Here is a 17,698-nt window from a genome sequence, read left to right as displayed (position 1 = left end):
GGAAAGACCCCTCTCCCTTCCCTTTTGGGTATCGCTGTTGAATAATTACGCACTAGTACATTATGTGAAAAATTACCAAAATCACCTGCCTCAGTTTGCATCCCTTTTCACAAAACCTTCCATCTACAAAATCACTGCCAACTTGGATTCCCCAAAAAACAAACAACCTTTGATCCTATAAAGTACCACGGCAGAACGACAAGACAAGGTGGTGCCCCCTCCCTCCCGCCCCGGCCCCCCCTAGTTAGCCAGTCAAAATATTTTTCTCTTTTTTCAAATCCAGATTCTTGTAAAAATTCTTCAATAATTATTATCTTAATTATCATTTATAAAAATAGATCTTCTTTCTCTTTATTTTTATCTTTTTCTAAACGCATTTTTTTCAAGCAAAGAGATCTTCTCTTTGGCAACAGTGATATTTTTTTTTTCTTAAATTACTGAACGTGTCATCAGGAAAGCTAACCCATCCCCTCCCTCGCCCCATCTCCCTGAACCCCTGTGAGGAAAGACATTATGTTTTGTTTGCGATACAAAACAAAAACAATGTTAGAAATTTTTTTTTTTCTACATAAGATTTACTGGGACTGTGGAATCCCAACTATAATCGATTAGGGGAAGTTTTTAATACACACTAAAAATGAATGAATGGTTCACCAATTTAAAAAAGAGCCCCCTCCCCTTAACCGACAGGGAGGTATATAATACTAACGACAGTGGATCCGGATTTACAAAAGGAAAACAAATCCTGAATCAAGACAGAGAAAAGGTTTCAATCTAAAAAGGACATTCTCTTCTCTGAAATAAGGGGATACAGGGATTTGCTACTGTTTACACAGAAGAGAAAAATCATTTTAACAACCACAACAAACAGAAAGAATATACAACAAAGAGAAGCCTGCATAATCACAGGACCTTCCAAAAACTCATGAACATTTTCATCATTTCATTTTTGTAATACTTAGGCAACATTGGCTTATAGGTCCAAAGTTATAATATAAGCCATTTCTAGTTCAATTTGTCTGATGGTTTGTCGGTTGCTTTGTGTTCTGGTTGGAGTTTGAGTTTGCTGTGTTGGATGGCTGTAGTAGGGTGGTAGTGGTAGTGACTGAAGGGGCTAAGGGACGGGTGGAGGTGAGGGGGGAGGTTGGGGGCAATTTTGGAGCAGACAGAGTCGAGGGGCAACTGCTTCTACCTGTCAAAGTTCAGGACTTGTGTGTTTTGTTAGTCTTGAAGGAGACTTGCAAGACACGGTCACCCAACCTGTAGCCGTTGAGACTGGCGATGGCCATGGCCGCCTCGTCATAATTTGTCATGGTGACGAAGCCGAAGCCTTTGCATTTGTTGGTGTTGAAGTCACGGATCACCTTGACATTGTTGACGGCACCAAACGGCCCGAACAGCTGCCAGAGAACGCTCTCGTCAGAATCTGGGGAAAGGTTGTACACAAAGATGCACCAACCGGTGCCCGTGTGGCCGGGGATGTTCATTCCAACCAGGCTGGTCATGCTGTCGATGGTGATGGGAGAAAACCTGAGAGGAGAGGCAGAGTGGGGGGAAACATGGAGGAAGAGCAGAGAGAAAGGGGAAGAGAAGAAAGCAAATGTTAATTGAACATGTCAAGGCACACAGTGAAACTCAATGTCTGTGTCATGAACTGGTGAAAACCCTAACTCCAGCTTGCTTTTATCTCAAATATTCTGACAACTGAATCCTCCTTTCAGATCCTAAAGCTTGCTATGGTGCTCACCTGTGTAACACACTACTGTCTACAGCCATATGAAAGAAGAAGCTTGACGGCTTAGTCTGCGAAATATTTGCAGTATACCAATCGCAAAGATGCTGATCTCCAAGGCAAATAAAACATTTCGGATCAATCAGGATGCATACGCAGGGATGCTTATCGTATGTGCATGTACTGTATGTTTATGTCTAAATGCACGAGTTTGTATGAGTTTGCACTGTACCACTAAAGCCTCCCTGAGCTCCTCAGTTGTGAAAGGCCTCCTGTCAGGAGTGACGCCAGTGCTGCATGTGGGGCTGTATTTCTGCTGAAGGAGATGCGGATGAAGGTTCTGTCTTTGTGCCCTTGAGTGGCTCCTTCAGGAGCTAAATTGCGGGAAGTTGTTGAATTAAACCGTTGCTAGAAATTCATCAAAGATCATGCACCAGCCTGCTAAATCTGTTCTCATTCGCCTCATAATCTTCTCCTTTTTCTTGTGATGCAAGAGATTTGAATCCTCAGTTGACTTCACTTAATTGCCTTTCCGCTCAAAGGAGAGGGGAAGGAGGAAAAAAAATACCCCTATTTTTAAATAAAAGGTAAATGAGATAAAAAGGTTCATTTCTTATGCCACCTCCCTCCAAGAAACGACGACATAGATATTATTGGGCGTGCTTTAATTGAGATTTCCGCTTTGCTGCAGCTGTCTCAGAGAAGGCTGCTTCCTTAAAGAAAACGGAGGGAGGAAAGAGGGAGCAAACTAGATGGAAAATGGAAGCACTTTACAGCCCAGTGGCATTAAGGTACAAAGTGTATTCCTCCCACTCCTCCCGCAGTCTGCAGGGTTTTCTGTTCTGGTCTATTCCAGAGCTCGTGGCACTGATCGATAGCTCGGCTTGCTGCTCGGGGCCCCCACCCCACTCCCTCTCTCTCCAGCAACTATATATGGCCGGCAATCACTATGACCTTCCTGCGTGACTTTGGTCATGCAGAGTCTGCTTCTGGCTTTTGTGGTTGCAGTGAACACTAATACAAACTCCAAGGGTGGTCAGCTCATTTACTGTGAAGGGCTCTCTGCGCCATTCAGACTTTTTTTGATTACTTGTGTCAACTATTGTTGTAGTAGTATGAGAGAAACAGGTTGTGGTAGAAGAAATATATCCTAAATCTATATCACTGAGATACAAAGCAATTTTTATTGTCACCATAGGGATTGCTGCAGCAGCAAACTGCACTAAAACAGGCTAAAATCCTTTGTCTCTCATATCTCTACGTGGCCTCAATGTCTTGTTGAGACGATTTTAATATTTTCTTGAGCATCAAACATGTCGAGGCCTTGTCTGACTCGCCGGGCTGTGTTCAGGCCTCTCCTGCTGGGCTTGAAAAAAGACTTGTGGTGATTTGTATGCAAAAGCTGGAGTGTGTGAGGAGGTCTGTGAGAGTGTGAGGGTGACGGTTTGGAGGCTAGCTCACACTGCCACTGCGAGGATGTGGGGAGATGAGTGTGCCTGTATGAATGTGTGTGTGTAAACGTGCATATGAGCGTATCCATCAGAGCGGGACCAAACACTAACCAATGTTACAGAGGAGACCAGGGGTTGCATAGCAACAGTGTAGCTGACCAGATATCTATTCTGTCCTTTCTAAAGCCAACCATTTCCAGCTCTTAACACCCTTCTGCTCTTTCTTTTCATATAATAACCTCAGATCACTGAAATGCACCTCTAACTTGATGACACGCCATTCAATCAGGACGATTGAATCAGATGTTGTTTTCACCTTTAGAAAACCATATAAAGACTCGGAGAGAGGGGCTCAGTGCTTACTGGGCAAGGGGGCACTTGGTTTAAACCAGCAAATGCCATATTGCATCACTATCAACATAGTATTCTGTATCTAGACTCCTGAATTCCTGCATTTGACATAATGTCTGCTTTTTAAGGGAGCTCACTAAGAGCACATTTCTCTCCAGCTAAAACTTTGTTTGTATTTGAGTAGTTAAGCTGACTTCAGATGGTGTCCCCTGTGCTCGCAACATGCAGGATGCCACCGTCAGCACATGAAACATCTATCACCACGGTGGCTGCTGCTCTGGGTTATGTAACACCTATGGTAGCGAGAAAGCAAAATGAAACATGGAGGCGAAAGGAAGGAATTCGAGCAGAGCAGTGCCAAAGCTGGAGCTGTCTGCAGTGAAACAGCATTTCCTGTTTCCAGCAGGGATCCAGGTTCATCCAGCCTCATCCCATGTCCTAGCTTAACAACACCTTATGTCAGCGAGTACTGCTATGAAATTGCAGCAATATACGGTGAAATTTTGGTGTGACTTTCACTGCACAGAAATGGATCTTTCACACAGAAGAGTGTGCACATTGGTGATAGTGGATGTACAAAGATCTTATTCTAATGATCTGGTGAGGAAATCTCCATAAAATCAATATGAAAGATTAAAATTTTGCCTCCAAAGAGAAAATATAGCTGTGGAGTGACAAGGCAGGAGAACCTGAATCCGGTAGAAAACAACACACCTAGAAATAAGGACTTTTACACCAGAGAACAAAATCCATTCAGTACACAGAAACAACCCAAAACAATCCAAACAACACCAGCACTTGTCATAATCAAAACAAAGCAAATTCATCACCACTGAAAACAAAGACTGATTGTTTTCTGCTTTTTTTTTTTTTTTTTTTTTTTACACCTTCAGTGGTTGGTAGGGTTTTAAAACCAACTCAAGCTCACGAGGAAAAAACCAAACAAATTAAAGAACCAAAAATGCAGTTGACCTTGAACGAATTGTCAAACGCAAAGTGACTGCAAAAATACAAGGAAACATAAACTAAAAAAAGAACAGAAAAAAGGATATTGAAAAATCATTGAGTCAACATGGACATCTGGCATTGGGTGAAGTTTTTAATTACCTCTTTACGCCATAGGCCATATTAAGCAAATTGTCCAGCCTGTAAAGAGAAGGAGGGTTCTGGGGTTAATGGTGGGCAGATGGTCGACTCACTCAATGGAACTAATGTTAAGTCCCTGTAGGAACTGCATGGTCCTCCTCACTCAAGAACAAACAAACCCATCTACAGTTGGCCCATTACACTGAGGAGCCCCACCAGAAAACGCTATCATCAGTTGATGAATCTACAGTACCATCAGTATGGTCGGCACTTGCTCAGTCGGCCACTGCGCTTCTTTTCATAGGTTTCAGCGTAGCCCTGCATGAGCTGGTGCCAGAGCAGAGTGCTAGGAGCACATTGATTTTACTGTAGGTGCTGTGGTTTAGTTGTTATACAAGACTACGGCAGTGGACTGGTCACAGTTCAGTATTACATTTGCATGCAGAGCACTAATAGTGGCAGGACTGGAGCATAGCATGGCACTCGGCTATACTAGGATGCTAGGCTAGCCATAGTGCAACGCAATGTCAAACTATTGCCTTATTCTACAGCGAATTGCATGTGGGTATCCATACAATTTATGCCACTATATTGATGGTTTATTAAAAGATGGAGGTACATGAAAAATTATTTTCATAAACTATGATCTTTAAATTGTGTTAACTCAATTGAGAGAACACCTGAGATGACAGGAAATGATCCAGAGTTCTGTCAGTGTAATGGTTTGGTATTTGAATGATGGTGAGCGAGAGAGGCGATGATGATAAGTATGTTTTCTATGAAGTAGACCAACAAAAATCACAACTGAACACTAAACTAGCCATGAAATTGTGAATGTCTGTCTTTGTGGTTTGGGTCAATCTGTTAAGTGCTCACAGGTCGGATTAAATGGCTGAGTTACAGGGTGTCCTCAAAGGGTTAGTTTTCGGGAAATGTTCTGGTTTCATAATAATTTCAGCCTGTGAGCTACAGCCATTGCAGTCAGTCAGGGTTAACTACAGTGTGTGCATGTGTGTATGAGACTGTGTGGTGTGTTTGTGAGCCAGGCTACAGTGGGCTGTATGAAATGTTGGCCCTCTTGGATGGATGCAGTCTGGTTGGTGACTCAATGACCTTCATTCCTCACTTGGGTCTGGCCTGTCTCATGTCTTATTAACTCCTCTGGCCTAATGGACAGGGGCCACGGCTTATTGAGCAACAGCTGGCCAGTGACGCCTCGTTCCTCTTGAAAACACTACAAACTCTCTGACTTTGACCCGACTGTTAGGGTTGTTTCTCCTTGTCTCTTTCAGTCAACAAGCCTTTGCTTTCTTGCGACAAGAGTGCAAAGACCAGAACCTTCAAGCGAGCATTTACATCTCATTGGAAATATAACTGGTTTTACCTCACCATCATCCAGAATCCATTCTACTGTTACCACCTAGAGGCAACAGTATGTTCTAATGTGATAAAATATATGTACGTACACACAATTTCATTATTTGATTGCAGCTAAGACAGCAATTAGGTTTTGTGGGACTGCTATAAGTAACATTCATAGTAATAACTATTATACAATTTATAATAATCATTTTAAGATTAATTTACATTGCACATTAGAGATAACAGATCAGCAGTCTTCTAATCAGAGACAATTTAACACCGGGATGCTAGATAATTGTAATTAAGCACCTAATAAATTACTCTTGGTATTGAGTATCCAGACGGAAGAGCACTACAGTAACCTTGCCTTACTTCAATTGATCTTTTTTAATTCTTAATGTTTAAGATGAGTAAATAGAGCCATAGTGTGATAAGAACAACACTGGTATCCCCACATCATGTTAATATATTTGACTTATTCATGGTTAAGTAACGTTTTGAGTACACTGTAGCTCTGCTGGGGTCACAGTATCTCTGCACTTAAGTGTTTGTCTTTTAAAAATACCAAAAGCCCTAAAAACAAAGAAAGACGTGGAGGAAATGATATACAGAGCCATTAAAGCCGTAATTAGTCCATTACGTGGGAAGGGAACAAGCAGACTGCTTTGTGGGTAAATGAGTCAATTGGAGAGGATGCTCAGAGGAGAGACGCTCCAGACCTGGGAGCACTAAGACATCTGCTGGCCGCCGGGCCATTGGGCCACAACAAAACAACCTGCTGCTAACACACTCCCTCTCCCTCTCTCAGTCCCTGTCTCTGGCTCACACACATGTACGAATGCACACTGATGCATGCTCACCACGCAAACACTGCCAGCTTTTCACACTGCCTCTCCAAGCTCGATATAAACAATAGGGCTTTTGTGCTTTCTCTCAATGCATGTTAATGGAGGAATGGGCGTTTTTGTCTTTTCTTTTTTGAAACAAAAATCTGTTCAATTAAAATTGGCTCCTACCCTGGATATAATAAGGCTAATTTGCTAATTAGTACCATTAGTTAACGACAGAGGATCGGAAATGAGCCAGGATCTAGGGCTAGGTGTATTGTGCTTCAGTTTATTATGTTTGCTGTCTTGTAGAGGGACCATACAAGCACATCATACATTAACTTGTGTTACAGCAGGCCCACAACGTTTAGTAACACAGGATGGATGTAATTACAAGTTTAGTTCAGCCATGTCTCTTTTTCTCTTCATTTGGGCTTTACATATGTGCAGTGACTTGTTAGGCATGTGAGGGAAGTATTAATCTAACAGTATGAAGTAGGTTGCATTTAAATTTGATGTATGCATCATTAATTCATTTCATTAAATACATTTCAAAGTTTGAAACATAATCACTTGAGATATATATTTTAGCCTAAAGTTTAATTACTTTAATTCTACCTCATTGAGAAGTTAACAATAGAACGGCCTTGACAGGATTCTTTGTTATATAAGGATGTAGAAAATGCCCTTTTGCACTGTTGTCCTTAAAAGATTGAGTTAGGGAGACTGTGCACATCAAGCACATTTATAACTTCTGAAGTGTTGAGGTTTCAGTGGAGGGCTTGGGAGCAGAGAGCAGGAGCGCAGGGACACAGTGAGGAAGTGTCCTGTGGTTGTGAGTTGTGATGAGAAGCGACAGCTCTCCTGCAGAGCCTGTAAATTGGCTTGGCGTATCACAGACACACAGCCACGCTACATCGCTCAGGTGTCACACCAGGGAAGCCGCTCCAGAAGAAAAATACCTTCCAAGCTCTGACTTTGATGGAGAGTAAACAGCACGACCGGCTTACTGTTATTGAAAGAGAGAGGAAATTGTATAAGTACGCATTCTGTCTCCAATTCTGAAGCATTCTCGTTGGATTGGATGATGGAGCATAATATCATACGATCACCTGTTTCTGTCTGGGTTTTTTTTTGTTGAGGTTAAAGGTAACAAGACCCCATGGAATAAGCCCTAACCAACTCTTGTGCTGTAAAACATTCAAAACTAAAAATAAAAGGACTGTTTATGTCATCAGTGAGCGACAGGAAATGAACAGGTAGGATGCCATATATACAGTACATCAGCTGTATACTGTATATTTCAAGTTAAGTGATGGTATAGAGCTTAATGACCTGGGCAAAAAACGTTATTCTTTTCTCAATTTAATTAAGTGGAAACAAGGTTAAAATGCAAATCCTTAAATTAATTTTGGCATCATCTGTTTTAATTTGCCCTTTGTTCACTGGATTTAAGACATAACTTCTGTAGCATTTAATTCCACAAATTATGTCTCACATCTGCTGAATGTATTTAAAGTGGGTTGAACTACAGCAATGCACAAGAATGTCATGGTTTCTAGTATTATTATGACCATATCATGCAAAATTAGGCCTGAATGACAAATAATGCATATTAAATGAACTTTTTTCTGTCTGCTAAATATTTACAGTATTTGAATCCAAACACATGTTTTTGCCCAGGCCTCAGAGGGAATATTCTGGGATGTGTTGGCACGATGGCAGCATGATGAAATGAGGGGAAATACATAGTTGTGAACGACAGAACCCCACAGTCTCTTATGAACAGTTCCTCTCTGATCTGGGTGGACCCACACAGAGTGCTCACAGGGCCTGATGTACTGACACCTGCACCAGGTGCAGAGTTCACACCTGTTGCTCTACAAGAGGACATTTTTGTCGAATATAAATTCTCACAGGAGAAAAATTGCGTCATTGCTGATATATAGACACTGGTCTGACTCATGGTCTCTATGTGTAGGCGTTACATCCGCTTTTCGAACACTGTAAATTCCATTTGGTGCATATGTTTTCCAAATCAGGCCTGTTGTTTAAAACAGACGTGTTTCCTTGATTAAATGCGTTATTGTTAAGTTAACAAGGAATAAAGGCTACTGACTTCCAGGCTGATAACCCGTATCAGTAATTCTTTTTACCCTGTACACATTAAAGGTAGAGTCTGGAGTTTTGTTCGTTGCAGTTTGTAAACAAAACATTGAAACTCGGCCCCTCCTCTCGGGCTCAACTCTGCAGCCTCCTGCCCCTGACAGCAGCAGTTGTCAGGACCGCAGAGGAAAGGAAATACAGTCCGAGAGAAGCGCTGGAGCCGTGGACCGATAGCCGACCATTACCAACACTGCACCAGGAGCCTCCGGTGTTATGTTGTGGTGAGCTGGGAAAACGGTGTTAGTGGCGGATGCTAACCACTACCGCTTGCCGAAGTTAGCATCGAGCTCACTACAACGGCCCTAATACTTGTTACCAGTTGAGGCTTTAGTTGTCCGTGACGGTCGGGAATCGGTCCGCGGCTCCAGCGCTTCACTCAGACTGTATTTCTTTTTCTTTGCGGCCCTGACTGCTGCTGAGAGAGAGAGACTCGGCAGCATCAGAGACAGCTAGTGCGGCTAGCAGCCCTGAGCCTCCTACTCTGCTGCACGTAGCTTCACCTGAGCTCCGTCATTGGCTGGAGAGAAAACACTGACTCTCTCACTCTCCGCCCAGAAACGTCCACGTGCATAACAGAGCAAAAGACCAAAATACAGGCAGGGGGAGGGGGCGCTGCAGACACAGCCACCACCACACAGGACCTAGGTGATGACTAAGACAGATTTCATTTGCATAAGTCTAATGTTTATTTTTGGGCACAAAACTCCAGACCCAACCTTTAAATATCTCGTATCTACGGAAGCGTATTGCATTCACTTGAGTAATTTATTTTTTGGTTTGGTTTTCGTGGTAAATTTTTTCCTCTTGTTTTCCGGGGTAATTTTTTTCTGACTTAGCTTAGGGATTTCAAAATCCCATGAGAAGCTCCCACCTCCAAGTAACATTAAGGACTGATTTCAAAATAAAGGTGCTACATCAGACTGCTCTGATATTTTCTGAGTGACACTCTCTGAGGTGGTGTTCTGTATAGGTAGTTTCCTTTCAATATGAATCTGAATTTACTGGGAACACAGTGAAAATAAGACTGTATTTTTTGTGGAGCATATCCATGGATGTATGTTAAGCAATGTAAAAGAAAGTGCCTTTACTCATTGTGTTATGAGTAGTACTTTTATTTTAAAGGATGTTTGTTATACGCTCCCGGATGTGTAGCTTGTCCCGGGAAAAGTTTGTTGATGCTTGTGTTCAAGCGGTCAGTCTGGAAAATAAAGCAATGGTGGAACCTGTACCAAAGTGGAGTTTGAATAAAAATCCTTAACAATGTATCTCATGGATCTAAGATGCAATAGATCCGTGATGAAGTGGAGGCTTGACTGCAGCGCTTAAACGTTACTTGCTCTCGTTAAGTCAGAAAAAAATTACCCCGAAAAACAGAAAAACAATTGTCAGCAAAACAGAAATAATTACCCCGAAAAACAAATCAAAAAATAAATTACTCAAGTGAATGCAATACGCTTCCGTACGTATCCACACATAAAGTTGCAATCCTGTTTGTCATTTAATGATACCAGGCACACATTAGATGACACACTTGTTTTCTTTGTTTGTTGTTGTTATTAGGCACATAGTACTTTGTGAAGTTTGCTACTAAATACATAAAATTGCTTTCCAATATTCTTACATAGCTTGGACATATTAACCTGGAGATTCCCAACCTTGTGAGCAGACTAACCTTGTGACCCCATTTTTATTCTTAGTCTTTGTCATTGTGTCTTAGCCACACTGTTGGTATGAAGAAGCCAGATGAGCAGCAAATTCAAAATGTTTCCTTGCTGCAGCTGTGAACAAAATATGACACCGTGTTTGCCAAAAGGCTGCATTTGTTCCAAAATTGTTATTTGTTTATTCTGCAGATTGGATCAGTCAGCCAGATGTTTTCTCTCAGCTTGTAGCTGTTGTTACGCATCTTTTGCAGTGATGGCTCATCTAGAGATGTTTCATATCCATCGATACTTCGCTCATGTACTGTTGTCTGTAAAGAAACAAAAAGGAATACGTGTCTCCCCCTGCACCAGTGAAAATGACAAATATTACTGTACACCTCTCATCAGCAGGACTGCTTTGTGTATGACTCCACAGAGCAGCCAATCACTTCACATTAATCAGCAATTTTGAAGGGGTCACCAAATTATTATCAGGAGAGCTCAGAATGGGTCGACTGCTAAGGTTGGGAAACTGTATTAACACCACGTCTTGAAATGATATTCCTTGATATAAATCTTCATGCTGTGTCTGCGCTACCTGAAAACTTTCCCACCCCATCCTGTCTCGTCTCTGTCCCGCCTCCTCCTCCATGGTCATGTCCATGTCCCGCCCCAGTACTCACCTGAACCTCTGAGCCTGGTGGTGGAGGGGCCCTGGGTATCGGCGGTTGGGGGACTGGTAGAGTTGTGACAGAAGGGCTTGACTGGTCTTCTGGCTGGGGTTGTTGGCGAACTTGACTGTGATGGGCTCGGCAGCACCCGATGGCTTCTGTCCGTTCAGGCCCTTGATGGCCTCCTCAGCTTCTATCCTCTTATCAAAGCGGATGAAGCCGACACCTCGGGAGCCACCTGCGGGGCCAGCAGATCACAAACAAACAGGGGCCCCTTTTACTTTACGGCGTTTACTGTATATGGAGCATGTACAGTCTATAGTCTAATTTTTTTGGTAGTGATGCAACAACATTACACACAATCGTCTTTACACTTTCACACATGACGGGAGGCTCTGAAATCAGACACTGTTGTAGACTGTGAAGGAACTGTACTAGAGAATGACTTAACTTACAGTGATTATATTTTGACAAAAATGAATTAAAGATGACTATTGTAGAATTACTATGTAGAAAATAAGCATAGACAAAAAAAAAAGCTGAAGCAATGAGGCAGTTTGATAAAACAATCATTTATGGGAGATTGCTTAAACAAGAACATTTTCTGCCATCTAAGATATTTTTCTCTTCTATCTTTTTCTACAAAACAACAAGTGAATGCAAAAAAGCATGATGACCAATCTAGTCACGAGGCTTTGTGGTAACTACTTTGTGTGATTGAATTGTCTTGTTGTGGTGTGTTTTTTTTGTGTGTGTGCGAGTGTCTTCATCATTTGTTCTCAAGTCTTTTTTGTAAGGGGCCTTGATCTCTCTGAGAGCCTCTAAATGAATTGAACTTGACCATCCAGAAATGCAACAAAGAGCTTTCAAACTGACCTAATTTTTTATTTCTTATTTATTTCACTTCCTCCCCCTGCCATCATTTTATTTTGACTTATCTTACCCTGTCCACCCCTCCCACCCTGCTTTCATCTGAAACCAAACCTAAGAGAGGAAACACAAATAACAGTAACATGCACTCACATGTGAACACACACACCAGCTGTAGATTGAGCATATGTGCTGTGACACTGGCCACGAGTCCATTAAAAGACACACAGTCCATTCGTCCTTCATGCTAGCTCCAGTCACAGTCAGCCACACACACTCTCTTCACGCATTGTTCTCAGTGACATTTCAGCCATTTCCTTGGAGATATTTTTTGACTGCCACCTGAGAGGAACATTTAGAGATGTGCTTCCTGGGAGGTCCGTTATTGTTGTCTGTGAATGCTCTGTGTGTTACTAACTGTATATATGTGTGTGTGTGTGTGTGTGTATTTGTGAGTGTACGTGTGCACTGTTATCTATTAATGGATGCTGTGCCTTGTTTTAATGAGGCTGCCTAGATGGCCCAGAGGATGCTTGCTCAGTGACAGCAGCACTCTGCCGAAGAGACTATTTACATAACACTGTGTGTGCACACAGGCATGTCTGTGTGACTGAGACTGAATAAAAGAGAGGCAGTGAGAAAGAGGGGAATTTTATGTTTGAGCATCATTGTGTGCAGTCTCTGTCTCACACATAAAAAGCTCCCCTTATTGTTATTCCACATTTTTGTACGAGCCATCCCTCTCCCCATTTCTTTTTTATACTTCCTGTTGGCTCGTCTCATGGCACTCGCTCCCCTGGATTCTTGTTCAGAGAAGCACCTTGACCATCTCGCTTCCCCTTTTGTTCTCTTTTTCTCTCCAGGACACAGTCACCACAAGATTATTTACTATCCAACCAAGCTGCAACGTAAAGGGACACTTCCTGATAACCAATAATTACTGAAGAATGTCGTACAGTAAATCTACTCACAACTCCAGTATTAGGTGTACAATTAAGAGGATTTACAGTAAAATCCAGCTTATTATGTTTTGCCTCCTAGAAAAAAAAATATATACAGTAACAGATTAAATCAGGATTTGTCTGTCTAAAAAAATGTGTACTTTAAAAATGATGCGCAAATCTGGCTAAAAGTCATACCAACAATTTGCAGCACAAAAACTGTAGTTTTACAGAGACTAAGTAGCTAATTTGCACATGCCCTGCAATTTTCTCACCTTTCAAATACTGGGAACATTTTCTTATCTGTCAACTTTTTTCCCCTGCAAAACGAAGTTATGTTTTTGTGAAAATTGATAAAAATAAAAACATTTCTAATCAAGACGGATTATAACTAACTATAACTCATCATCTTCACTGACCACACACATGCTGCCGTGCGCAGACCTGAACCACGGCATATTCCTCCCGCCTGTTGGATGATCTCATTAACTTGTATTGTGTGTGTTGTATAATTATTCTGTTTTATTCTCGCTTTCTTTCTTTTTTTCTTCTTCTTTTTTTTTTTTTTTTTTACCTCTCTGGCTCCCTCTCCCCTGACAGGCTTTCACAGTTTCCCCTCCCGTACTTCCTCTTATGCCAGCTCTGTACCTGTACATTTTAATTAGCTTGTCAGTAGCAGAAAAATAACAACTCTAATGGGATCTACACAGTGCAAACAACAACCGATGCTGTTCCTACGATTTTCTTCATTTATTACTGTAGTTGTCATGAATGTGCTGTGTGTGAGGTAAAATGGCAGTCGCTGCTCGGGAAGAGCCGTTTCTGAGCTCCAGTCACTAACTGTAATTGGTAATGGATGTAAAATCTAGTGAGCATTAAAACTCCTCTAACACCATGCTTCTCCTTGATAATTGGAAACCTGCCCAATTTCACAACAGTCCTCTGCTGCAAGGCACTTAGCAATTTGAGCCTTGCTCAAGGGCACCTCAGCGGTAGTTAAGGAAGAGGAGAGCATTGCTCATTCACTTCCTCGGCCGAGGTGAGAGAGGAGAAGAGAGGACTGTATTTCTCCTTTAATCCTCACACTTGTTTGGCCTTGAGCTGCTCCTAAGCTGGTTCTGGCTGGAGGGCCTCTAGACGAATGCTTGGCATACAGATGAAGGAAAACACACACATGCACACATACACATGCACATATTTAAGTAATGACTTGAAGAGGTGCTATTGAGAGTGAAGTGTGAAAAGAGGAGTAGAGATGTCCGTGACCATTTGCAATTGTCCATGACTGATTGCAGAGTGTGCGTGTGGATGTTTTTATAAGTGTGCAATTTTTTCCTTGTGACGCACCAGCTACTTATGTCCTTGAGCTTGAACAATAATGCTGTAAGGAGGTGAGAGAGGTGAGATGGCAGATGATCCCAACAGTAAATTTAGGTGTACACACACACACAAGTGTGACCCCTCCCAATCATCGGCTGCGTCTACTTCTGTCTGTAGACAACAGTTACAAATGCAGTCTGGGGCCATCATGTAATTCACTTATTCAAGCACTCACAAATCCAGATAGTGAAACAGAATTGATGTTGTTTGGCTCAGATACAGTGGAGTGAACTGGGCCCCCAGACGTAGTTAAAGGCTGTGCTGTGAAACACTCATTTTGCACACTGTTGGGTATCACTAGGGAGCAGGGGGGGGGGGGGGGGGTTGGAGGGACTTAACATGCGAAATATCTGATGGCAGTGTGAAATATGAACTCATTGATATGTAAACCACAGCATTTGAACTTGCTACAGTATGAAAAAGCACTGATCAACAATGTTCTGTCCGTTTGACCTGACTATCCACTCTCCCATATGGCCTTGTTTTTTCTTTCCATAGTCTGTTGAATTATAATTCTTTCATTTATTCTTTATTCTTAATATCAACCTGCAGGGTGGAGAGATGGGCCACATCTTCATTATACTCATAAGTCTTCACCTCACATCTGAGGCTGAATTTATCTTTATATCATGTTCACAAGGCATCATATCAGCGTGTCAGATACTCCATTTAGGTTTAATGTGTTCTGAAGTTGTCACATCAAATCAAATCATGGACACTATAAAACAACTGCAGGACAGAACAGGATTGTATATTATCTACTTTTATCTTGGTTTGCAGAAAGACTAAATCCACTGGTTTCTGCTGGAGAAATGAATATCTCTCACAATGAGAATGAGAAGTTCCTGTGTAAACTGTCTCAGCAAAACAGCTCAGCATTGTTGTTTTTACCATCAGGATTCATTTATGGGTGACTATTTTCAGCTGCAGATTAATACACATTGAAAAACTAGTGAGTGCTTCTGGCAGCAGGACGGTGTGTGTGGGATTGACTCAGACTAAACTACAGGGCCCATGTTGGTCATAATGAAGAAGCTTGTCACTCAGGGAACCAGTGTGACTTGTTTAGTGCATTTTCAGTGATTTTTAGACAACAGTGGAGCTCCATGTGCACTTGTCAGTGATCGGTTTGTCGTTGGTTTATCCTTGATTATTATCCCGGTACTAATCTGAGGAGAAAAAAAAAACTACTTGCACACGAAATTAATAAACCAGTTTGAGATGAAAAACCTGCGACACCAATTCACATGACTCTCAAATTGTATTCAGCTGCTTTCTTTTATTACCACTCTGTCATGCCATATTAACGTAATAAACCCTGAGAGGGGTTTATTTTTCTCCTGTTAAACATTATAACAAAAACAAACTTGCAATCTATGAAGCAAGCTGCCAGTCTAGGGAGTCCAACCTAATGACTGTCCTTTCAACCAGCCCCAGAAGCCTAGGCTACTTATCAACTGCCAGCCAGCCATACAGGCAACATTAGAGCACAATGTACTTACTAAGGTACAGCAATCTGTCTTTCTCACTCTCTCTCCCTCTCTTCTTCTCACTCTCCTTTTCTGCTCTCCCTCTCCTCCACAGTAATCAACAGAGGCTTATGTAACTCTCTCTACCTGTGCTTATCTCTCTCTGACACACACCGACAGGCACATTGGCTGCCTTACTAATAACACGCTACCTCAATCTGGGGAGGGGGAGGTGTGTGTCTGTGCGTGTGTGTAAGACTGGTGGGGGCAGAGGGAGAGAGGTTGTGGGACGAGAAGTGAGTACTGTGCAGGAGGTGGAGACGGGCAGGGCAAGAATGAAAAGGAGAAAGTGAAAGAGTGGGAACAAGCAGTGAGGAAGGAAAGGACAAAAGGAGAGAAGGTGATAGGGGAGAGTGTGAGGAGGTGACAGTAAAAGGATGATGATGAAAGGAAACAGCGCTATTCTTGCTTAGTCCTTCCCAAACAAAGCCGCTCTTCTCTAAAACCCACTATCATTTCCCCAAACACTGACTGACTGACAGAGAGAAATGACTGCTCCTCCGAGAGGCCAGAGAGGTAAGAAACCTGGCTCTCAGGTTAGAAAACATACACACACACACCCACATAGTTGATCCATCTAGTGCACTGTATCCTTGCAACCAGGTCCATACACTCTCGGAGAAACTCATGCACCGATGCACGCATGCATAAGCAAAATGTGAAAATGTTTTCAGGTTCCATCTCCCGTCCTTTTATCTCTCATTTCTAAAGCTATATTGTGCCAACTGTATGCAATGATTAGACTTGCCTTTCCAAACGATTCATAATATGGCAGAGGCAGAAAGAAACACTCTTCCTGCTGTCTTCTAATTGGAGGGAGAGGGGGGAAAAAATGCAATGTCCTTGTTTTAAGTAACATTACTGCGCCTGGGTACAGATGGCGTTTGAAAAAGCAGCAAGGGAAGCGACGCAGATACTTTGAAGAGTGGAGGTGCCCTGTGCTTTAGCCTCTGTCAGAGCAGAGCTTCAACCATCTGTCTGGTGTGTGCGCGCATGTATCGACGTGCATATCTGTATGTGGCTGTGCGTGCATGTGTGTCGACCACCACAGAGATGGTATGCACTCTCAAGATTAGAGGAAAACAACTGAAGGCAGAGAGACGGGAGAGGATAGCGCGAGTCAAGGCTGCAGTCAGTCCCACCTAGAGGGTACACCTCTCTGCTCGTATTACCTTGACCGTTCTGTTCTCTACTACTGGACAGGCAGAGAACAGGGAGTCAGTGTGGTGTCAGTCTGAAGAGAAGCATCCATTATTCAAGTCAAGAGAGGAGAGAACATACCAACTGTACAGAGAAAGGGTAAATCCTTTGAGAGAAAATAGTGTTATTGAAATTCACAAGTACACCATGCAAACCAAAAGTCAAACTATAGAACCGTGAGACTTCTGGGGCTCCTTTTTCACAGTATTGGAAAGACTAGAACTGCAAAGTGGCGTTTCCCTGACCTTGAGATGCATGTTGTTTTTGGTATCTTTGTACCCCGCGCAGCAGGCATGGCACAGAGGTGAAAGGAGAGGCAAAAAGAGACGCGAGTTCCATGCAGATTAGGCAGCACAGCAAGGTTTTTGGAGCTTGGTGAAAATTGGCTTTGATTGTGTGCAGAGTAGAGGGCTTGATCTGTTTTCAGTGCTACATACAGACATAGTTTTGATTTAATTTCACCAGTAAGAGCAAACTAAATGCTTGACA

General features: G+C 42.3%; 1 protein-coding gene across 6 annotated transcripts in view; it reads right to left on the bottom strand.

Moving 5' to 3' along the window:
- Positions 1-1,202: 1,202 nt before the first annotated feature.
- The window catches only part of elavl4 (ELAV like neuron-specific RNA binding protein 4), a gene marked incomplete at both ends in the record, with an annotated part of 77,610 nt that continues 61,114 nt past the window's right edge, over positions 1,203-17,698 (bottom strand). For 4 of the 6 annotated variants that reach the window (XM_083969986.1, XM_083969987.1, XM_083969991.1 and 1 more), the window contains 3 exons: positions 1,203-1,530; positions 4,642-4,680; positions 11,302-11,527. In XM_083969986.1, coding sequence (XP_083826112.1) covers positions 1,203-1,530; positions 4,642-4,680; positions 11,302-11,527 — 593 coding nt within the window. Of the gene's footprint in view, positions 1,573-4,641; positions 4,681-11,301; positions 11,528-17,698 lie in introns of all 6 variants that reach the window. The other 2 variants (XM_083969988.1, XM_083969990.1) reach the window with 2 other exon arrangements.

The sequence above is a fragment of the Trachurus trachurus genome (genome assembly GCF_905171665.1).
Source record: "Trachurus trachurus genome assembly, chromosome: 4".
NCBI classification, from domain to species: Eukaryota; Metazoa; Chordata; class Actinopteri; order Carangiformes; family Carangidae; genus Trachurus; species Trachurus trachurus.
Note: the sequence above shows the minus strand (reverse complement) of the source record. Positions and strands in the feature narration are given on the sequence as shown.